Source organism: Musca domestica, unplaced genomic scaffold (assembly GCF_030504385.1).
Source record: "Musca domestica strain aabys unplaced genomic scaffold, Musca_domestica.polishedcontigs.V.1.1 10, whole genome shotgun sequence".
NCBI lineage: Eukaryota > Metazoa > Arthropoda > Insecta > Diptera > Muscidae > Musca > Musca domestica.
Genome location: NW_026712115.1, coordinates 2,066,321 through 2,090,966, shown reverse-complemented (window position 1 = coordinate 2,090,966; position 24,646 = coordinate 2,066,321). Strand labels below are relative to the sequence as shown.

Sequence of the window (24,646 nt, the reverse complement as noted above, 5' to 3'; positions counted from 1 at the left end):
TCCAAACTTATTCTAAAATTTGATGCTATTTCCGACATTTTTTGCTTTCATTAAATAAAATTAAAAAAAAAAAAAAACAAAATGTAAAAATATGGCGTTTGACTTTGCTGCATTGTTTTTATATCACCCTGTATATTGGCTGAAGGTTAATGGTGTAAATTTCTAGATTTTAAAATGTTTAGTTTTGCCTGTCAAATTTCACCCCAACGGTAAATATTGTAAAAAGTCCCTGAGTCAAAATGTGAGGTTAAGACTGAATCTTATATACTTTACGTTGGAAAATACTTCGCCTTCATGGTAATTCAACCTATCACGAATTTACTTAGCGATCGCTACGATCTAAATGTAGATGTTAAACAGTTCTGGAGATATCTCGACCGCCTAATGGAGTTCAAGATTTATTTCATTTAAATTCACATATTTTATTTTCTAATTTGTCTTATACCATGGTAAGTACTTGGCAAATAAGCCAATTAAACTTTTCTATTTATTTAAAAAATAAAAGTTAACGAACAAATACTTACATTACTGGGTATCAAGATGCGAACTTGATCATCACCGTGTCGGCTACGTTTCTCTGAGTGGGGACCATCATCGTGATTTTCACGTTTGATTTTCATGTTTTCTGAAAAAAGAATGAAAAATACCAACACAAAATTAGTAATAAGTAAACAATTTCCGAAGAAAAAAACATGATAAATACTTTAGAAGAAAATGTAAACAGATTTCTCTCCGCAACAAAAGTTCTTTCTTTCCCGCCTCTTTTTTGTGGCCGCGTCGTTGTTAGGTTTCTTGATTTGTTTGTAAACAAAACAAATAATTGAAAATTCAAAATTTTGTGCTCGAAATGCAAAGCGCCAACAATAAATCTGCCAGTAGTGTTGAAGTGTTTAAAGACAACTAAAACTTGGAATTTCTTTGAATGGCTGAAAAGTGAAACAAAAACAAACCTCAGATGAAGAAAAAAAAAACAAATGCACATTAGACGGGTGTAGTTGTTGTTTTTGGTATTCGTAATAAATGAATTTAACAACAAAAAACGAAACAAGAAGCAAAAAAAAACACAAAATAAATAATAATATGGTCGGTTGTCGTCGAAGCTGATTTTGAAACATTCAGACAGCAGCAGCCAAAACCACCAGCTCAGCCCAGCCACTGAGCCAACAATCAACAGCATAGCTCACTGCCTTGCTGGTTTAGCTGTCTGGGCACCAACCTAAACTCAAAAAGTGGCAGCAACAATTAAACAGAGAAGTGAATTTACCGATTTGAATGCACACAAGTTGTCCATAAGCGTACCAGAGAATTTTGTTTTAGGAGAACATTTTTTATTGACTTGAAATAAATACCAAAGTATCGATCTTTTCCTACATGGAAATTTGGCATGACACAATTTTAAAGACAATTTGTTTTTAAAATATTTTTTTTTGTGGAAAGGTCCTCGGTAAACTGAAGATTTTTTTTATAGGAAAAAATTTATCCTCTTGGTCTGAGACTTTCTCATACTCTCATAGTATGGAGAGTATATTAAGTTTGCCATTCCGTTTGTAACACCTCGAAATATACATTTTAGACCCCACAAAGTATATATATTCTTGATCAGCATAAACATTTAGTGATGTCCGTCCGTCTCTCCGTCTGTGGAAATCGATCTAGCTTCCGAACTAACTGAAGTAAATTGATAAAATTTTACTTAAATGTATATTATGTATTTTGGTATTGAAAAAAAAACGTGGACCTACGTTTTGGTAGAGCCCCCATACAACGTTACCTCCCGATATTCGGTATTTTGATTATTTTAGCGAATTTATTCGTCGGAATTGTTTCAAATTTGATATTTGAAGTTCGAAATGGATGCTACAGCCTATGACAGGAGATTATATGTGCAGGTCCACGTCTTGGTATAGCCCCCATATAACGGTACCTCCCGATATTCGGTATTTTAATGATTTTAGCTACATTATTCACCGATTTTGTTAAGTTTTGCATTAGAATATTGTAATGGTTTATGACAAAAACTACCTATCCAGGTCAATCGTATAGACCCTAATATAAGAGCTACATTCGGTATTTTAAAGATTTTAAAAGAATTTTTAGCGGATTTTATTGTTTTTGAGAATTGCCAAATTCGTTCCAAATGCCCGGCACGGCCGAATTTATTTATTTATTTATTTTTTTGTAGAAAAAATTATTTCACTGCTTCTCAGAGGGTACGACATATAGAAAGAAAAAATCGTCACGGGGGACTGTGGATTTTTGTTCTATAGAAAAAAACTCGGTCCTGTGAGACTGTGGATTTTTTTTCCTATAGAAAAAACTCGGTCATGGGTGACTGTGGACTGTGGATTTTTTGGACTCGGTATTGGGGGACTGTGGAATTTTTTCTATACCAAAAAACTCGGTTCTGGTACATCTACAGGGTTAGATAAAAAAACCTACAATAAAGTCAAACTCCATAATTTTTATATTTTTGTTTTAAATTTTATTGAATGAAAGCAAAAAATGTCGGAAATAAATTTTAATTATTAGAATAAGTGCAGATTTGTTCGAATTTGTCACCTTTGGCACGAATTATGGCCTTCAAACGGCCAATGAAACCATCACACGCTGCCCGAATGTTGCTCTGCGGAATTTTGGCCTATTCCCGGCGAAGCGTTTTCTGGAGGTGATCGACACTTTGGCATTTTTTAGTGCCAACCTTGCTTTCCAAAATACTCCAGACACAATAGTCCAACGGATTGGTATCCGGAGATATTGGTGGCCATTGTGCGCTGGAAATGAAGCGAGGGACGCCATTTTACAAACATTCGTGCTGAGTGTGATGGTGCTGAGTCATTTTGGAATATCCAAGGTCTGCGGCCAAAATGTTTGTGTGCCCAAGGCATTAATACAGCCTCCAGAATATTTTCGCGATGATATTCGGCATATATTCTGATGCCACGGTCGATTACGGGCGGAGAGTGGCCATCGGCTGTTATGCCGGCCCACACCATCACCATGGCCGGCGCTTGAGTTCTGGTGGCCAACCGAAGATGCACATTTTTAGCTGGCTTCTTTGGCAAGTGAACGCGATCATTTTGTTTGTTTACAAACTGCTGCACAACAAAGAAAAACGTGGATTTTTTAATATAGAAAAACCGGTCTTTACTTCTACAAAAAAAACCGGTCTTTACTTCTGTAAAGAGTCTTAGCGATTTGTGGGTTAAAAATCAATGTATTTCTCAAGTATTGCTAATTCAATTTGTGGTAATTTTTTATTGCTTTGCAAATATTTCTGATGTTGTTCAAACATATAAAACAACAACAGGTGTTGTTGTTGATATAGAAGAAGAAGAATAAAACCATAAGCCAGCCAACACAATGGGCCGAATACAGGTGGGGGTAATAGCAAAAGAGATGGAATGGGGAGGTGGGGTGTTGTGACGAAAAAAACCTCCAATAAATATAAAATTGAAACTATCCACCTGAATAGCAATGAATGAGTGAGTGAAGTGATTTGAGTGGCTGACTGGCGGTGCTCAGTCTGACAGATCAATGAATGAATAAATTGAAAACAAAAACAACAACACACAGAATATTGATATTGAATGGAAGTAGATAGATGCTGCTTCACATATTTGTGAAGCAGGAGGAGATTATTGTAATGCTTTTTTTTTTTTGTAAAACAACAAATATTTTATTTTTTATTTAATACGATTATAAATACCACAAAGAGCAGCGATCTCCTGGCCACAACTTAACCAACCAGCCAACAACCATTGCTGATGATGATGATGATGGGTTAATACATTCAAGGTTTCAAATACCAAACACACATGTGCACACACATTCTACAGTATGTGAATGTACATACCCTGTATATACGTATGTATGGCTAATTGTTTGATATATGAGAACAAGAAATTAAAACAAAAGCCAAAAACCATCATCAATTGCATTTGACCATAATAACAATAAACAACAACAACATAAAAATTGGACAAATAAATTCCCATCAAAATGAGTTTTAACAAAAAAAAATATTTGTTTTAAAAACTCGTTATATTTTGCAAAGTTTTTTTTTTCAACAGCAATTGTATCAACATTGAAATATATGATTTGGTTTGTGAAATATTTATTTGAAATGTCAATGGCTGTCATTGTGAAATCAGTCGGAAAATTGTTTTTGATTTGAACAGCTTAGATTTTATTACAGGGAATTACATGAATTACATAAAATTAAATCAAAATAAATAAATATAACACCAGAGCATCTCAAAATAACACTTTTCTACAAAAAAAAAAACTATATTTCAATCTGTAAATATACAGGGTGAGATGAAAAAATTTCAACCAACTTCAGACTGCTGTCATTTCCAGTGACAGCTCAATATATTGTCTACAAGCGTACAAAAGCATTTTGGTGAGAATTTTCAAAAAAAAAAAAGTTATTCGTGATGGCGTTCAAGCGTGATAGTGTGATTTCTTTATATTTGACTGGAAATCCACGAGTGCCTATCGTTAGAGCATTCCAGCATTTAAATGTGAATAAATCTTGCTATTTCCGACAGTTTTTGCTTTTATTCAATAAAATAAAAAAAATAATGGCGTTTGACTCTGTTACAGTTTTTTTTTATTTCCCCCCGTAAAAAAAAAGAGTAACTGACGGACTAACTGAAGCAAGACCCTTGAAATTTTGCACGAGCGTCAGCCTAAGTGTGTAGGGTTTTTGGGAATTCGTACTTAAAAGGTACGAAAAGTACTAAAATTTACTAAAAATTTAACACTTTGTATTAGCCAAACTGGAATAATAGTCACCAAAGGATTTTGAAATTCGACCTTTAAGGCTACGAAAAGTTCTAAATGGTACTAAACTTATAAAATGGTACCATTTGGTATTATGTTAACGGATAAAGCTAAAAACTTGGTATTTGAAAATCAGGTTGATATATTAAGGTGGTTTTGGAAATGTGTACTAAGTGTGTGAACTGCATTAAATGTTACTAAATTTAGAACAGTTTGGTTTAGGGTGAACGAATGAAAGTGGAATTTTGAAATCTTGTATTGGGGTCCCTATTGTTGGTAGGCTGGTGATATAGAGGTAGTTTTGCAAATGTGTACTTCAAGTGCACGAAAAGTACTAAATATAACCATATTTGATACAATTTGGTATTGAGTGAACAGATAGTGCTTGAAATCTGAAATTTGGCATTAGGGTCGCTATGCAAGTGTAACCCGGACATTTGGAGCTGGTTTCGGAAATGTGTGCTATAATTGTACGAAACCTGCTGAATGGTACTATATTTGGTATTGGATGAAGGAATAAAGCTGAAATAATTAAATTTGACATAGATGTGGAGGTGGTGTCCGTTGAAATCTTTACTGTTCGAAAAGTACTAAGTGGAACTAATTTTGGTATTACGTGAAGAAAAATAGATACAATTCTGATATTTGATACTTAGATTATTGATGCTACGTCATACATTTGTAGCTGAAATCCCAAAATTTGATCTTGAGGTCTCTGTTGGTTTCTAGGATTTGCATATGAAGTCGTTGAAATAGTTTTGACAGAAAACTTTGATTTTTTCGAATTGATAACCTTTGACACGAATTATGGTCTTCAAACGGCCAATGAAACCGTCACACGCTGCCCGAATGTTGCTCTGCGGTATTTAGGTGATCGACACTTTGGTATTTTTTAGTACCAACCTTGCTTTACAAAATACTCCAGACACAATAGTCCAACGGATTTGTATCCGGAGATTTTGGTGGCCATTCTGCGCTGGAAATGAAGCGAAGAAACTCATTTTTTAACTGTTCTTGGGTTGATGTCCAAGGTATGCGGCCAAAATGTTTGCGTTCCCAAGGCTTTAATACACCCTCCAGAATATTTTCGCGATAATATTCGGCATTTATTCAATGCCATGGTCGATTAATACGAGCGGAGGGCGACCATCGCCTGTTATTTGCGGCCCACACCATCACTATGGCCGGCGCTTGAGATTTGGTGGGCAACCGAAGGTGCACCTCTTTGGCAAGTAAGCACGTTCATTTTGTTTGTTTAAAAATTGCTGGACAACGAATGTTTTCTCATCTTAGAAAACCAAATTCGGCAGTTCACCACTTTCGGCCAAGCGAAGCAACTCTTTAGTTCTTTTGAGTCTATTTTCTTTCTGTTGCGGTGTAAGTTCTTGCACTTTTTGAAATTTCAATTGCTTTACCCCGAGCTCATTTTTCAATATTTGCCGAATGGAATATTGCGATATGTTCAGCTCACGAGCCATTTTTCGATGGTACGAGACACAAACGATTTATTCACATTTAAATGCTGGAGTGCTCTAACGCTTCAATTCCATCTAAAATAATTATAATGAGCTGTCACTGGAATAATTTTCACAGCTGTCGGACGAATGGCTTAGAAATGACAGCAATCTGAAGTTGGTTGCAGTTTTTTCATCTCACCCTGTTTATTCGATATTTTGATGATTTTAATGAAACTTTTACCAGAATTGTTTCAAATTTCGTAGTTGAAGTTTCGTAATGGATACTACAACATGACAAAAAAATGTTTATATAGATCCAGGTCTTCGTATAGCCCCCATATAACGGTACCTCCCGATATTCGGTATTTTAAAGATATTAGCGGCATTAATCACCGGAATAGTTTCAAATTTCGCATTCGTAAATTCGAAATCGGTACTAAAGCTTATAACAAAAAATTACTTATGAAAGTCAGGTCTTCGTATAGCCCCCCACATAAGGGGTGTCATTCAGGAGGTATTATTCTAGGGATTTTTTTTTAATTTTTAAATAAGTTCAAAATGGCCCGGCTGAACTTAGTTGTTTTTTTAATTTTATTGTTTTTTTTGGGGGGTATTTTTTAATTTTATATAACTGTTTCTTTTTTCATCTAATTTTATTCATTTATTTAAGTTTATGTTTTATATGTTTTTATTTTTATTTCAATTTTAATTCAATTTGTATTTTTTAATTTGTTTTTTTGTGAAATTTTTCAAACCATTTTCTCCACTAATAAATAAACGTTGTTTTTATGAAAAAAAAAACAACAATAATGTGATTAAGGCTGGCTATTATGTAACAATAAAATAACTATGGTGTCTTACATAAAACGCCGACCGTGTTCTATTTCATTTTTTTTTTAGTTTTCAGGTTTTTCTCAACTAGTTATATTTTTATATTTATTTAAGTCGAAAACAAATTGCAATCATCCACCATTTTTTCTTTTTAAGTTTATGTTTATTTTTAAAAATATTTTAATGTTATATGTTTAAAATTATAAAAAAATTAAGTTTAATATTTTAAATTTTTTATTTCGAAAAAACAAATCGTTTTATTGTAATTATGTTTACAGCTTTTCGTATCGAAATCTTTAAGATTTAAATCCTAATCATGGTTAATTGTTCGTCATTCTATTATCAAAATATCAATAATAGTAAATGTTTTTTTAGCAAGCCACATCAACTGATAATGATATTAAAGAAATATAATGCCCCTGATCAAAAGGTTAACCCATTCCCATCTATGATTTGTTTAATTTCCTCCATTCATGTCCAACTAATGTGTTCACATTAGGGAAATATCAAGATTGGATGTTTGATTGAGGTTGACTTTTTTAAATAAATGATTTATATTTATTTTCTTGTTATTGTTACCTAGAAAGGTCATTTCAAAAGAAACACGTATGATTATTCAATTCAAAATATGTCAAAAGTAAAGCGATATGAAATGAGGAGGCCAAGGGAGGTAAAGGGGATTTTAGTTATTGTCTGCGGCATATTTATGTGGGCCGTCTCATTTCCGTGTAAGTGTGTTTGTGCTCCAACAAAAGTACTTTTAATTTTCGTTCAGTAGGTAAATGCAATTTAAATTTTGGAAATTTCATATAATGTTGAAATCTGTTCATATTTATTTGGCGAGAGTGACAGCAATCCCATCAAAACCTACTCTTTTTGTGTCACATTAAAAATTAAAACTATTTAAGTAGTTTTCGGTATATTTTATGGAATTGGTATACATTTCTAATCATGGTTTTATAAAATTGCTGCACAATACAATTTACAGGGTGAGATGAAAAAACTGCAATCAACTTCTGACTGCTGTCATTTCTAAGCCACTCGTCCGACAGCTGTTAAAATTATTCCAGTGACAGCACATTATATTGCTTACAAGCGTACAAAAGCATTTTGGTGAGAATTTTCCGGGAAAAAAAGTTATTCGTGATGGAATTCAAGCGTGATAGTGGGATTTCTTTATATTTGGCTGGAAACCAACAAGTGGCTAGAGCTCTCCAGCATTTAAATGTGAATAAATCGTTTGTGTCTCGTACCATCGCTCGTTACCGTGATACTGGTAGCGTAGCCCGACGTCAAGGAAGTGGACGGAAGAATACAACAACATCAGCAGAAATTGTTAGAAAAGTAAAGAAGCGACTTGATCGAAACCCGCGTCGCAGTGGCTGATAAATGGCTCGTGAGCTGAACATATCGCAATATTCCATTTGGCAAATGTTGAAAAATGAGCTCGGGGTAAAGCCATTGAAATTCCAAAAAGTGCAATAACTTGCACCGCAACAGAAAGAAAATAGACTCAAAAAAGCTAAAGAGTTGCTTCGCTAGGCCGAAAGTGGTGAACTGCCGAATTTGGTTTTCTCCGATGAGAAAACATTCTTTTTGTCCAGCAACAAAAAAGAACGCGTTTGCTTGCAAAAGAGGTCAGCTGAAAATGTGCACCTTCGGTTGGCCACCGGAACTCACTCAAGCGCCGGCCATGGTGATGGTGTGTGCTGCCATAACAGCCGATAGTCGCTCCCCGCTCGTATTAATCGACCGTGGCATCACAATAAATGCCGAATATTATCGCGAAAATATCTGGAGGTTATATTAAAGCCTTGGGCACGCAAACATTTGGCCGCAGACCTTGGACATTCCAACAGGATTCAACACCATCGCAATCAGCACGCGCCACCCAAGAATGGTTACAAAATGAGGTTCCTCACTTCTAGCGCACAAAGGCCACCACAATCTCCAGATACCAATCCGTTGGACTATTGTGTCTGGAGTATTTTGGAAAGCAAGGTTGGCACTACAAAATACCAAAGTGTCGATCACCTCAAGCAAGCGCTTCGCCGGGAATTGGCCAAAATACCGCAGATCAATATTCGGGCAGCGTGTGACGGTTTCATTCGGCGTTTGAAGGCCATAATTCGTGCCAATTCGAACAAATCTAAACTTATTCTAAAATTTGATGTTATTTCCTACATTTTTGCTTTCATTCAATATAATTAAAAAAATGTAAAAATTATGGCTTTTGACTTTGTTGCAGTTTTTCTATCTCACCCTGTATGAAGCATTTCAGAGCAACCCCAAACAAATATTTATTTTCTCTGAGCAGAAGAAGTTTGCCTTTTCTTTCCAGGAAGTTATTATTTAACATTTTCAAACAGAACCTTCGGACTTGTTTTTAATGCGAAATTTGAAATCATTATATGGTTATTCAACACACCAGATATCTTATATAAAGTAAAATTATTATTTTTAAACCGGAACGGCAGAATTATAATTTATTTGTTTTTTATTTTGCTTTAAACAATACTCGTTTCTTAATTATTCTCACTTAGCAATATATCTCAATTTGTGCTAATTTATCGGGAATCGATGTGTTTTTTTAAGATTTGATTTTAAATTTGATTTAAAATATTGTGGATGATACTGTTTTCTTTTTTTTTAAGTCCTATCCTTGTTAATATTCATATTTTAAGGCATACCATTTAAAAGTCCATTTGTCATTTTGCGTTAAAGGAATTTCTAAATATTTCAAGTTTCTCTTGACACGCTCGACTGTGACAAACCGATATAATTAATTTATTAGAAGTATATATATTTGGCTAAATCGGAACATGGATGGATGAACAATTTGCTACAGTAAAAATAAAGCCTTTTAATACTTGTGCAAAATAACTTCACGCCACGATTTTTTCTCGTAAATAAATCTAGACTATTGTAAAAATAATGTTTCTAAAGAAATAACCCAGCGGTTATTACGATGAAAACGTCCACCCGAAATTATGATCTTTATAATTTCCGTAACCTATTCGCCCAACATTAAGTTCAAAGTGTCTCTTTGAATGCATTTTGTTTTACCGGCATTATTAATAGATATCTTTTATTTTATTTTTTAATAAAAATTTTGAAATTTAAATCTGGTTGCAAATAAAATAGCATATTAATGCACATTTCTACAGCTGCATTAAATCCGTTTGACATTTTCTTTTTATTTGGTTAGCAAAATTATTTTTAGATGCACAGATTATATTCATCAAAACGATATTTTATTACCCTCAACCATATGGCTATACCCTCTATATCATTTGATACGGCCAAAACATGCCTCATCGAAATAACGGTTTTAGACCCTATGTCTTTTTGGACCAAATCCGTTTCAGGACATGGGTCGATCTAGCGATATCCGTCCGTCCGTCCGTCCGTCTGTCTGTCTGGATGGCTGGTACGCACGATAACTCTCGAAGGGAGTATCAGATTTGGTCCAAACTTGGTACATCGTATATTATTATCATATTAAGATCGAATTCGGACTTGGAAAATCTCAATAATTTCATCAACGCAAGTTCTGTTGCAAAGATGATAGAGATCGGACCATTGCTTTTAGTACCTCCCCCACAAAGTGTCAAATTTTTAAATAACTAAAAATATTATAAAATCCGAAATAAGGATCCGGTTGTCTTCCTACTTCTCACATCCCATTAGTTCCACTAACACAAGATCTGCTGTGAAGATAGGATGTATCGGTCCAATCCATCTGGTACCTCCTACACTAAGGATCAAAATTTTGAATATCAATGGCGCTCATAAAACGCGAAATTACCATCCGATTCCATTTCATTCATAAAGATGGTGGAGATAGGATCATTTCTTCTGGTACCTACCGCACATAGGGTTAAAGACTTTGAAAAACAAAACGCTGAAAGAAAGCAAAATAACCATCCAACTCTCTTTAAATTTCACACATACTAACGTTTTTGCAACACGAGATCTTTTGTGAAGATGATATATATCTGCGAACCCCTTTATATACTTTTATCTGTCATAACTTGCGACTCTTTACCACTTGCTATATCCAACCAAATATTTCTCTCAACCAGAAACCTGAGATGAATATGGAATTTGTATTGGATATACAGGGTGATATAAAAAACTGCAACAAAATCAAACGCCATAATTTTAACATTTTTTTTTTTTAATTTTACTAAATTAAAGCAAAAAATTACGGAAATAGCATAAAATTTTAGAATATGTTTAGATTTGTTCGAATTGGTCATCTTTGGCACGAATTATGGCCTTCAAACAACCAATGAACCTGTCACACGCTGCTCATTCCCGCCAAAGCGATTGCTTGAGGCGATCGACACTTTGGTATTTTTAGTGCCAACTTTGCTTTCCAAAATACTCCAGGCATAATAGTCCAACGGATTGGTATTCGGAGATTTTGGTGGCCATTGTGCGATGGAAATTAAGCGAGAAACCTCATTTTGTAACCATTCTTGGGTGGCGCGAACTTAGTGCGATGGTGCTGAGTCCTGTTGGAATGTCCAAGGTCTGCGGCCAAAATATTTACGGGCAAAAGGCTTTAATACACCGTCCAGAATACTTTCGTGATAATATTCGACATTTATTCAGATGCCACGGTCAATTAATACGAGCGGAGAGCGACCATCGGCTGTTATGGCGGCCCACACCATCACCATGGCCGGCGCATGAGTTCTGGTGGCCAACCGAAGATGCACATTTTCAGGTGACCCTTTGGCAAGTAAACACGATCATTTTGTTTGTTTACAAACTGCTGGCAACGAATGTTTTTTCATCGGAGAAAACCAAATTCGGCAGTTCACCACTTTCGGCCAAGCGAAGCAAATCTTTAGCTCTTTTGAGTCTATTTTCTTTCTGCTGAAATAAGTTCTTGCACTTTTTGGAATTTCAATGGCTTTACCCCGAGATCATTTTTCAATATTTGTCGAATGGAATATTGCGATATGTTCAGCTCACGAGCCACTTTACGGCCACTGCGACACGGACTTCGATAAAGTCGCTTCTTTACTTTTCGAACCATTTCTGCTGATGTTGCTGTTCTTTGACGTCGGTCTACGCTACCAGTATCACGGTAACGATAGCCACTTGTGGTATACCAGCCAAATATAAGGAAATCACACTATCACGCTTGATTTCCATCACAAGTAAAAATACTTTTGTACGCTTGTAAACAATGTAATAAGCTGTCACTGGAATTATTTTAAGAGCTGTCGAACGAGGAGGAGCTAGATCAGATCGCGATAAAATTTGACAGAGGTATTTGTGGGCTGAATCTGATATCTGGTACCAAATATCATTCTTGTGGAGTGCTTATTACGAATGTGAGCGACTTAAACATCATATCGGATGAAACATGTGTATGGAAGCTATATCTGAAGCGATTTCCACCAAATTTGATGTATTTGCTTCTCGGTCGCATGTGCCAAAAATCGGGCCATTTAGACTGATATTGGCCATTTGGTGCACAATTAACCCGAAATCGGTTGAAGATGTATGTGGGAGCTATATCTAAATTTGAACCGATTTTCACCAGTTTTTAGGGTTTGTCCTTTGTCCTTGGTCCAAGGAAAAAAATGTCGTCTCAATCGGATAATAAATGTGACATGCATTTTGTCCAAAAAAAAAAAAAAAATACATGGACGGCCGACAGACGGACTGACATGCTTAACCCGACTCAGAAAGTGATTCTATGAAGATCCTCAAAAGTAACTATAGGTCGATCTCGCTTCCCTTTCCATGTTACACACAAATGCACAAATGCATAATACATTACCACTATGTGGCGTGGGAAATAAAAGTTCGTATCGAAGATTTCTATTTGAAATCAGCTGTAATTTGATCTGTCGGGTCTTTTGTGGGTACGTAAACTCCTCTTAAAAAATATTTGTTTGTCCAGTATCAATAGATGACACAAGGCAATCTACATAATGCAATGACTAAAATATTTTATCAGTTGCAATTTTGCAATCAAGCCTTTTACCAGTGAATGACTTTGTATTAATAATTATATTAGCTAGCAGATCAAGTATGTTTACCTTGAAAAATTCATTTATTCGTCGTTACATAGAGTCCGGAGATGACAGATTCACTGACATTGAATTTATTGGAGAAAATATTTAAAACTAAAAAAAATTTTCTATGTCTTTTAAAAGACGCAAGTCAAAGCTCCAGTGTTTTAGGTTAAATTTTTCCTTAAGAAACCAAAACTTCTTATTGATTATAAAATTCTGCTTGTATAATTGTCATATAGGGGTCAAATACCCCTGCTCTTCATTGCTATATTCCGTTCTTCACCTATAGCTCCAAACACCCATCATCACACACTGGGATGTCATCAGAACCATTCATATTGTCACCTTAATGCAACATGACGATGAAGAAAAACAGAAACGATTGTTGCCATCCGTATTTTGTGGAGGCTGTCACAAACAAACTATGACAACAATTGTGCAAAAAAAAAAAAAACAAACCCGCCGACAACACCAACAATTATTTTATTTAAATATGCACATTTTTTAAATTAATTAAATTTAAATAGAAAAATATATGCACCCCACATTCTTTGCAGAGAATTCATTTAGTTCATAATTTCCTACACATTGTTTTTTCCGTTTTTTTGAAATTGTATTTTGTCGACGGCTCTCCCTCCATGGTGTCTAAAAAAGAGAATAGCATTTGTTGGGCAGGAATTCAAGGCGCGTAGGATTTTGTTTTGCAATTGGAATCATAGATTCAGCATGTTTCGCCAAACTTCTGATGGTGGAATTTATGCAGACGGTCTTTTTGAGCTCTTAATTTAGATTTTCTTTTTTTATAATAGAAATATTTCAAATTTTTTTATTAGAGCGAAAAAATATTTCGCCTCGTCACAAAAACACTACAGAGAATTTCTGATTTCTTAATAAATATATTGAAAATATAAATAAATATATGAAACATCATTCGTCCCGGGGAACATAAAAAAAAATCATTGCCTTTCCAAAAGTACAGGGCCAGATGAAAAAAACTACAACCAACTTCAGACTGCTGTCATTTCTAAGCCACTCGTCCGACAGCTGTTAAAATTATTCCAGTGACAGCTCATTATATTGTTTAGAAGCGTTCAAAAGCATTTTGGTGAGAATTTTCAAAAAAAGTTATTTGTTATGGAATTGGCGTGTTAGTGTGATTTCTTTATATTTAGCTGAAAAACCACAAGTGGCTATCGTTAGGGCACTTCAGCATTTAAATGTGAATAAATCTTTTGTGTCTCGTACCATCGCTCGTTACCGTGATACTGGTAGCGTAGCGCCCGACGTCAAGGAAGTGGACGGAAGAAAACAGCAACATCAGCAGAAATGGTTCGAAAAGTAAAGAAGCGACTTGATCGAAGTCCGCGTCGCAGTGGCCGTAAAGTGGCTCGTGAGCTGAACATATCGCAATATTCCATTCGCAAATATTGAAAAATGAGCTCGGGGAAAAGCCATTGAAATTTCAAAAAGAGCAAGAAGTTACACGGCAGCAGAAAGAAAATAGACTCAAAAGAGCTATAGAGTTGCTTCGCTTGGCCGTGTGAACTGCCGAATTTGTTTTTTTTTTCGATGAGAAAACATTCGTTGTCCAGCAGTTTGTAAACAAACAAAATGATCGTGTTTACTTGCCAAAAAGGTCAGCTGAAAATGTGCACCTACGGTTAGCCACCAGAACTCAAGCGCCGGCCATGATGATAGTGTGGACCGCCATAACAGCCGACGGTCGCTCTCCACTCGTATTAATCGATCGTGACATCAGATTAAATGGCGAATATTATCGCGAAAATATTCTATAGGGTGTATTAAATCCTTGGGCACGCAAACATTTAGACATTCCGACAGGACTCAGCACCATCTGCTGAGGTTCCTCGCTCCATTTCCAGCGCCCAATGACCACCAAAATCTCCATATACCAATCCGTTGGACTATTGTGTCTGGAGTATTTTGGAAAGCAAAGTTGGTACTAAAAAGTACCAAAGTGTCGATCACCTTAAGCAAGCGCTTCGCCGGGAATGGGCCAAAATACCCCAGAGCAACATTCGGTATTTTGACCCATTAAAAATTCGAACAAATCTAAACTTATTCAAAAATTTGATGCTATTTCCGACATTCTTTGCTTTCATTCAATACAATTTAAAAAAAAAAGTAAAAATTATGGCGTTTGACTTTGTTGCAGTTTTTTATCTCACCCTGTATAATTTATATATTAAGTTTGTCATTCCGTTCGTAAGCCCTCGAAATATACATTTTAGATATATATACTTTATATTCTTGATCAGCATAAAATTCTATGTCGATTTGGTTATGTCCGTCCGTCTGTGGAAATCACTCTAGCCTCCGAAAGAAATGAAGTAGAGGGTAAAATTTTATTCAAGTGTATATTATGTCTGCAGGACTTTTGGTATTGAAAATGGACCATGTTGGTCCTCGTTTTCGAATAGCCCCCCTAAAATGGTACCTCCCTATTTTCGGTATTTTGATGTTTGAAGCGACATTATTAACCGAAATTGTTTCATCTTTGTTATTTGAAGTTCGTAATGGATATTACAGTCTATGAAAGAAAAATTTCTGTGCAGGACCACGTCTTTCTATTGCCCCCATACAATGTTACCTCCCTTTTTCCGGGCTGAACTGTTTCAAATTTCGTATTTAAATCGTTATTTCAGCCTATGACAAAAAATTACTTATGCACCACCACCACGTCTTTGTATATCTTCCATATAAAGGTTTTCATTGGAGGGGTATCTTTCGGCCGTTTTTATTTATTATTATTATAATTTTTTTTTTTTTTTTTGAAAAATTTTAATTTCCTTCCGAATGGTGGAGGGTATAAAAAGTTCGGCCCGACTGAACTTACCAGAAAAGCCCATTGAATTTTGTATCGAAAGACAAGAAGTTATACAGAAAAATAAACATTTGAAAATTCAAGCATACTTTTAGGAAAACCCCAGCTGACAGTTTCCAAAACTTCAAATATGGTACAATAGTTTATTATTCTTTCAAAATAATATTAATTCAGATTATTTTTCAAAATAACTTTAATTTTTTTTTTTTTTTTTAAATTTTGTGAAATTAGAAATGTGTACTGTACAGTCCAAGTGCAATTTGAACGAGTTAAGTTAATTTTCATAGAAATGATGATGTAACTCCATGATTTGTCATTTTAGGTGTAATAGGTAAATGCCAATACAGAACTTTTTTTGAGAAATGTTTCGATTTTTTTGTATAAAAGAATGTACATTGTACTTCAGGTGTAATAAGAGCGAATCAAGTAATTTTTTGACGCCAAGATGACATAACTCCATAAAGAGATATATCTGAAGAGTGGTTGGTTATCATGGCAAAAATGATTAACCCACTAAAAATATGTATGTATCTACGTGATATCCCCTTAAATCCCGCACATTATTTTTTATGATAAAATTTAAATTACCTTTTTATGGAGAATTCGTTTTGCTGGTGTTAATTAAAAAAAAATTAAATGTTTTTTATTCAGATTTCTTTTGATGTTTTTTTTTTTTTCTTTCAATTGAGGGAATATAAAGTCGTTTACGTTTTTATTATCTTGAGGTATCAATTAATTATATAGTTTCTTTCATTTAACAAATATTGTTCGTAACAAATTAACACTGGTATTTTTGTAGATTTTTTTGGTTATAGCGTTTAGTTGCACTAATTATCACATTATTTAAAAAAAAAATCCAATCTTTTTGATATTTCCAAAACTAGAATTTTTGTTTTTGAATCCAAAACATTGGATTGGCGTTGTTATCACAGAAAAATGTACTTTTTGAAAAGAAAAAAAATAATATGGAGAGCTTTTTCGATGGGTCTCTACTCCAAGAAGTTTTCTAAAGGACTAATAGTTCAAGAAATGGGGCTCGGTTATTTATGGCAAGAAAATACTAGACATGTTTGGGGACTCAAGGATAGACTCCAACCATATACAGTAGTTGGAGTTCGAAAATGAGACAGATAGACATACAGGTGGCCCCAATATTGTATCATCGAAAAAGGGTTTGACCAAACGGAAATGATTGACCAATCACAGGATATTTTAAAGAGAACTGTAATGGTCACCATGTCCGGTGGCCATAGTAACTTCCCCAACTTTTGTTGGGCTCCGAGACTCCAGTTATAGTTGGGGATGGGGTTTAAATTGGAGGAAAGGGGGTAAATTGCAAGACTAACCACAAATGTCCTTAATGTTAGATCGGAAATGGCCTTTTTAGTTTCAGACAGATAAGACAATTACATTTGAGAGGTGGGAGGGTATAGAGCTTCACTCTCTTTGGACCCCCCCCCCCCCATTTATTTGCTCAACTATGCACATGAGAATTAATAAATAGCGTGGCATTTTGGGGGTTATGTATATACAACAAACGCAATAGAGGGGCACAGACAGGCAGGCCGACACCAACGCCAATGGCAATCCAACACATAAATTGATCATTAAATATTCCATATTCGAAAAACGAAGGCAGCGAGTGACACGCTAAAAAATGAAATAGATAGATAGAAAATACAGGACAATTACATTGCCGCATATTAGGGGAAATCGAATGGACACGAGCTATGCAGAACCATGGCAACCAAAACGAACCAAAAGCTATAATTACATTCGGAGGCCGGGTGGACTGTACAATGCGAGTCCATGAAAAATAACGAACAAAAAATCAGCCTTCACAAAATATACACATCAGCGACAAAATAGGCCTTAAATGGGGGGCGTTTTAACGAAATTCAAGGGAACCACACGAAAATGGAGTAGAGAGCCGAAAATGTCCCATTATGGCAAAGAAAGGGCTCGGGGAGGGGGGTTACATCCACAGAGGAAAAACAACACATTTGATAAAATTACATTTTTAATATTGACAAGAAAATTTGTGTATTCACAAAATATCCTTTCTTTCAAGACGAAAATTGCTCCCCATCAGACCAAAAAAGGGACTCTGCTTATTTATTATCCATCCATATGGTAGAGGTCTACCGAATACAAAAAGAAGAAAAAAACTATGAAATTGTTTATTAATTGACCACCAGGTAGGCAGCAATTGTAACTGATTTTCATACAAGATAATTAAGGACATTAATGAAAAGAAGTGTAGCATACTAAGGACTATTAGAGGGAGTTTTAAAGAAAATTATGTTCCAGGAGTCAGACATTTTTGGAAAGAACCACAGGTCTAACTGCGTGAATATTTTGAATAATATTAGTTAAAAATCCAATAAAGATAGCTACGAGTACTTAAAAAACTAAGGTCGTAAAGAACTAGTATTTCTATGAATGTACTTTCAAGGTACAGCAATCAAAATCGGATTTCAAAAAAATCCGCCAAAGAGCTAAAATTGTGGCCTTTGGAACTAATTTATTCAAGGTACCACTCAGATATTACTATGCATTTTCAAAGAATAATTTTCAAGGAGACCCAAGAGTACCAGCCTGGATTTAAAAACCAAATATTTATTTAATATTATGTCAGTATGGACATTATAAAGGATAATTTTCAAGAATCACAATCGTGGTTTTTTAAATAATATTTTTTAAAGAACCAAATCGTCGATAAAAATTATGAACTAGAAAACGTATAATTGCGGATTTATAAAAATCAAGAGCTATCAGGTGTGTAATTGTGTATTTAAAAAAATTCCAATGTAAAATCATGAATTTTTAAAAATACTTATTAAGGAATAATAGATTTGAAACAAAAACAAGCGAAAAAGCGCAGTCAGTTCGACCGGGCCGAACTTTGAATACCCTCCAAAATTTGGAACGAATTTGGAAATTTTAAAAATCCTTAGAAAATTCTGTTAAAATTTTAAAAATACCGAATATAGTCGTTATATTGGGGTCTATACGACGTGGACCTACATAGGCATTGTTTGTCATAAGCCATTATCATATTCAAATTCGAAACTTGAAATAAACGGTGAATAATGTAGCTAGAATTATCAAAATCTCGTATGTAAGGAGGTACCGTTATATCGGAGCTTTTCGAAGACCTGGACCAGCATAGACAATTTTATGTCACAGGCTGTAGCATCCATTACGAACTTCAAATACGACATCTCAAACAATTTCGATGGGTATTGTACCTAAAATCGTCAAAATAACGAATATAGGAAGGACCTGCACAGACAATTTTCTGTCACAGACTGTAGTACCCATTACGAAGTCTAAATAAGTAATTTGAAACTACTCCGGCGAATAATGACGCTAAAATCATCAAAATATCGAATAAAGGGAGATGCCGTTATATGGGGGCTATACGAAGACGTGGACCTGCACGGACAATATTCTGTCATAGGCTGTAGTATCCAATTCGAACTTCAAATAACAAATTTGAAACAATTCCGTTGAAAAATGTCGCTAAAATCATCAAAATACCGAATATCGGGAGGTACCGAAAAATGGCTCGTGCACATATAGCAATATTCCATTCGGCAAATATTGAAATCGAGCTCATAGTAAAGCCATTGAAATTCCAAAAAGTGCAAGAACTTACACCGCAATAGAAAGAAAATAGACTCAAAAGAGCTAAAGAGTTGCTTCGCTTGACCGAAAGTGGTGAACTGACGAATTTGGCTTTCTCCTATGAGAAAATATTCGTTGTCCAGCAGTTTGTAAACAAACAAAACGATAGTGTTTACTTGCCAAAGAGGTCAGCTGAAAATGTGCACCTTCGGTTGGCCATCAGAACTCAAGCGCCGGCCATGGTGTTGGTGTGGGCCGCCATAACAGCCGATGGTCGCTCTCCGCTCGTATTAACCCACCGTGGCATAAGAATGAATGGAGGGTGTACTAAAGCCTTGGACACGCAAACATTTTGGTCGCAGACCTTGGACATTCCAACAGGACTCAGCACCATCGCACTCAGCACGCGCTGCCCAAGAATGGTTACAAAATGAGGATCCTCTCTTCATTTCCAGCGCACAATGACCACCAAATTCTACGGATACCAATCTGTATCTGGAGTATTTTGGAAAGCAAGGTAGGCACTAAAAAATACCAAAGTGTCGATCACCTCAAGTATTTGAATGTTGTAATGGCTTATGACAAAAGTTGCCTATGCTGGTCCACGTCTTCGTATAGACCCCACTATATCGCCTATATTCGGTTAGTAAGATTTTAAAATAATTTTTAACGGGTTCTACTTTTTTGAAATTTTCTAAATTCGTTCCAAATGTCGGAGGGTATACTCTAAGGATTGTCATCTACTAAATCTTCTTAAATGCCGAATTTGAAACAGTTGCGTAGGCAAATGTGACTAGGATTATCAAAATACCGAATATCGGTGGGTATTGTTATATGTGGGCTATAGGAAAACGTGGACCTAAATATTCAATGTTCTGGCACTGGAGCTAGAAACCTTTATGAACTACAAATACCAAATTTTTAGACAAATCCGTGGAAAAATGTGGCAAAAATCATCTAAACATCGAATGTCAGGAGGTACCGTTATATGGGGGCTGTACGAAAACGTGAACCTATACACACTATGTTCCGCCACCGGAGCTAGAACCCAATGACAAAGTTAATGCACCCTCTTTAACAGAAATGTTTCATATGAGTCGCCTAAAAGTATACATTACACATCTAAAGTATATATGGCTCGCCTAAAATTTACACACACACACTTAATGGCAAATGTATCTATAAATTTTTAATGACATTTAAAAAAGGCTGCTTGCAGTACAGTTTCTATTGTCCATCAAGGAAAATTTTGTTCCTTCAAATTAGTGCAACAAAAAAAAGTTAATTCTTAAAAAATTCAAAAAAAATGAGGACTACTTTTTTTTAATTCACATTTAATAACATTTAATAGACGGTATATATGACAGTCAATAGCAAGTAATGTATATTTACTTTGCTAAAGTTTTTGCTGTTGTAATTTTGTTGTTTTCAAACTATATATTTTTTGTTGCTTTTTCAATATTTGCTTTGTAAAATATACACAATTTGTTGACTTTCTCAGGCATTTGTTTAAGTGTTTAGTTACTGTTTTTAGTTGGCTTTTTTTCTAAAAATTCTAAACTAAGCGGTTAGACGCTTGGTCAGTCATCAGATACTCAACAATTTCAGACTTTCACATTTGGTCGGTGTATTTACCCACCCATTTTTATTGTATCATCCGTCCATCCTTGAGTTACTTTACCTACCATCCTTGAGGTTTCCTAGCACTGCAATTATAAATATTAAATGAGAGCGAGAGCAAAAAATAGCGGCGAGGAGGAACAAAAAAAGTATCCTTTAATAGTCTTTTGTGTCATTGTTGGGAACAGTTGGTTGTTGTTCCCCCTATTGGTTAGCCAACAACTATGCTTGCAAATAGGGTCGGCAGTCGTTTAGAAATAGGGATGTCCTTATGTATGTGGTGCCTCGGCGCAAGCATGATAGATGGATAGGTAAAAGAAGAGAGACATCTATAAATTATGTAAAATGCGAAAAGAATCAGCTGATATTGACACAACCAAGTTGTGGAGCGGCGTTGCAAAGAGGCAGTAGTGGAGGCGTATGTGGGGGTATAATTTTATTTTATTTTCTCCCAAGCCCTCCCTCCTCTCCTCTTCTATTTGACTTCATAAACAACTACTGTACTGCTATTATCATCATTTTGTGTCTATTTATTATGTACATAAATTATCATATGTAAATGGCATAAGAGCGGGTGTATGTGCGGGTGGGTTGTATTTTAATTTGCTTATTGCTATGCAAAATGTTTTTCTTTAACCTTCTTAGTTTGAAAGGGTAAATGGGGAATTTTCAATTGCCATCAAGGTACATTGGACTTGTAACTTCTAATAGTAGGCATCACTGGGACAAATATGGACATTGAGGTGCTTTGGCATTATATCTCCTAAAAGTGGGCACCACTTAGGTAAATATGGATATTGAGGTGCATTGGCATTATATCTCCTAAAATTAGGCACCACTTGAGCAAATATGATAAATAAGGCCAAAAAGTATGCACCATACGTAAGTATTGCTGTCATAAATTTATTGAAAGCCTGCTTTTGACGCTTTCAATAACCGCGGAGTCACCATGGATTTTGATCTCCTAAAAGTAAGCACCATTCTTGCAACTAAACAGAATGAATCAGAGATGCTATTAATTGTTATTATTTTCAATAGCCACTGAGGTAATTTTGTACCTGCGCCATTCATGCAAATGGGGCAAAATGCTTTTGGTAAAGCACTAAAAATCTACAGATTCAATAAGAGATTTTATAAGAATTTCATAGATCCACAGATTTCTATTGTCAATGTTGAAGGACATGTGCTCTGTTAGTGTCAGTACGAAAGATGATCAATAGTTCATCGTAAACTGTCACAATATCATCGAAAGCTCAGCGATAGCTAGTTGACAATTTATCGATAAAACGTCGGTAATTCATCAAGATGCCATCAAGTTGAAAGTACAATAATGACTAATCAGCCATTCAATGATATATCATCGATAGATTATCGAATATCTCGTAGATGACTTGGCGATCGATAGCAGGTCAATATTCGTCAATGTTCGAAAGTATGTCGAAAGCTCACTGATATTTCAGTCGTACGTGGAATTCCGGAAAAAGAAGTCCAAGCCCCGTAGAGTGAAACAGGGAGTTCCCCAAGGTGGGGTGGAATTCCGCGCCCTCCATGTTAACCTCTTATACAGCGATACGTCGGTCTGTGGTTAGTTATGCGGTTCCAGTGTGGTCTGCGAATATGAGTGCAACGCAATGGACAAGTATTCAGACCTGTCAGAATGCCGCCCTGAGAACTGCAACAGGGTGCCTCCTCATGACTCCTGTGGACCATTTACATGAGGCGACGAAGGTTCTTCCCCTACGTCAGCATAATCATATGCTTTCGTTGCAATACCTGCTTGGTGTTATTGTGGGAGTCATTCTAACCACCATCTTGTGGACAGAACTCCCCCACCCAGGCGTGTCAGAACCTGCATGATCTAGGGAGGTCCAGCGATATAAGACAGATCCCCTAGATCATAAAGCCTATCAAGCGGGTCTGAGTAGCATTCATACTGATGCAGTCGCGAAGGTAGTTAATAATTACATTATGAATGCCATCCTCGGAATCCACCCCCATCCATTTCAGCTGTAGAACGTCGGCTGCCTAGGAAACCAGGGTAGTTTTGGCCCAACTACGTTCAGGATGGTACAGCCGTCTAAATTCGTATTGGGCACGAATTGACGAAGATGTGCGGAACGCCTGCCCAGCGTGCGATACAGGCCCGCACAATACACTGTTTAATTGTCCAGCCAAGTCTACAGCCCATAAAGGTAGCAGAATTCCTAAATCTGGACATTGAGGAAGAACCGGATTAATCAGTTTATAAACAACGGAGCATGTTAACACTGCTACAACAACATCAACAGATCAATTGATTATTATCAAATCAAATTAGATATTTTATAAAAAAAATCAAGTGTATTACAAAGTACAAGGTGGACAAAAGTAATCCTCCTATCAGAAAATGCTATCAATTTTACGATTGACCCCTAATTTCTTAATTACAGCTAAAAAAGGAACCATTTAGAACGAAATACCGAATATAAGGAGGTACTGATATATGGGGCCTATACGAAGACGTGGACCTGCATGGACAATTTTCTGTCACAGAGTGTAGTTCCCATTACGAAATCTAAATACGTAATTTGAAACTTCTACGGTGAATAATGACGCTAAATTAATCAAAATACCGAATATCGGGAGGTACCGTTATATGGGGGCTATACGAAGACGTGGACCTGCATAAACAATTTTCTGCCTTATGCTGTATTATCCATTTCGAACTTCAAATGCCAAATTTGAAACAATTCCGGTGAATAATGTCGCTAAAATTATCAAAATACCGAATATCGGGAGGTACCGTTATATGGGGGCAATATGAAAACGTGAACCTACGTGGCCCATTTACGAACTTAACCTGCCTACTGGCAAAATAAACATGTGTGCAAAATTTAAGCCTTCTATTTCAATTCGTTCGAAAGATATCGTGATTACAACAGACAGACAGACAGACAAACAGACACACATACAGATGGACGGACATGGATATCGTCTTAGAATTTTACGCTGATCAAGAATATATATTCTTTGTTGGGTCTAAGATCATTATTTCGATAAGTTACAAACGGAATGACAAAATGAATGTATGGTGGAGGGTATAAAAACAATTTTAGTTCATGGGCCCAAAAATACGAATACTCACAGAACATTGATTTATAGTCGGCAGTTCATTAATAAATCACCGATAGCTCAACAACTCATCGGTAGTTGATTGATAATGCTTCGATAGTTCTACGATAAGTTATTGATAGCTCATCGGCATCTGGTCAATAGCCACAGATGCACTTTGGACTTTAGATCGCCTAAAAGTATGCACCATTCATGCAATTGTGGCAAAATAAGCGTAAAAGTATGCAATAGAAATCTACGGATCAAATTGGAGATTTTATAAAAAATTCAGATGTTTTACAAAGTATTTCGTAAATCAACAGATCTTCCATTCCAAATTTAATAGT

At 35.7% G+C, this 24,646-nt stretch overlaps 1 protein-coding gene across 5 annotated transcripts in view; it reads right to left on the bottom strand.

Moving 5' to 3' along the window:
- The window catches only part of LOC101894495 (heterogeneous nuclear ribonucleoprotein K), a 115,157-nt gene that overhangs the window by 55,585 nt on the left and 34,926 nt on the right, over nucleotides 1–24,646 (bottom strand). The window contains exons 1-2 of one of the 5 annotated variants that reach the window (XM_059125306.1): nucleotides 16,548–16,980; nucleotides 525–625 (exon numbers count right to left, since the gene is read on the bottom strand). In XM_059125306.1, coding sequence (XP_058981289.1) covers nucleotides 525–620 — 96 coding nt within the window. In that variant the 5' untranslated portion in view covers nucleotides 621–625; nucleotides 16,548–16,980. Of the gene's footprint in view, nucleotides 1–524; nucleotides 626–703; nucleotides 724–5,688; nucleotides 5,771–16,547; nucleotides 16,981–24,646 lie in introns of those variants that run through there. The other 4 variants (XM_059125295.1, XM_059125314.1, XM_059125299.1 and 1 more) reach the window with 4 other exon arrangements.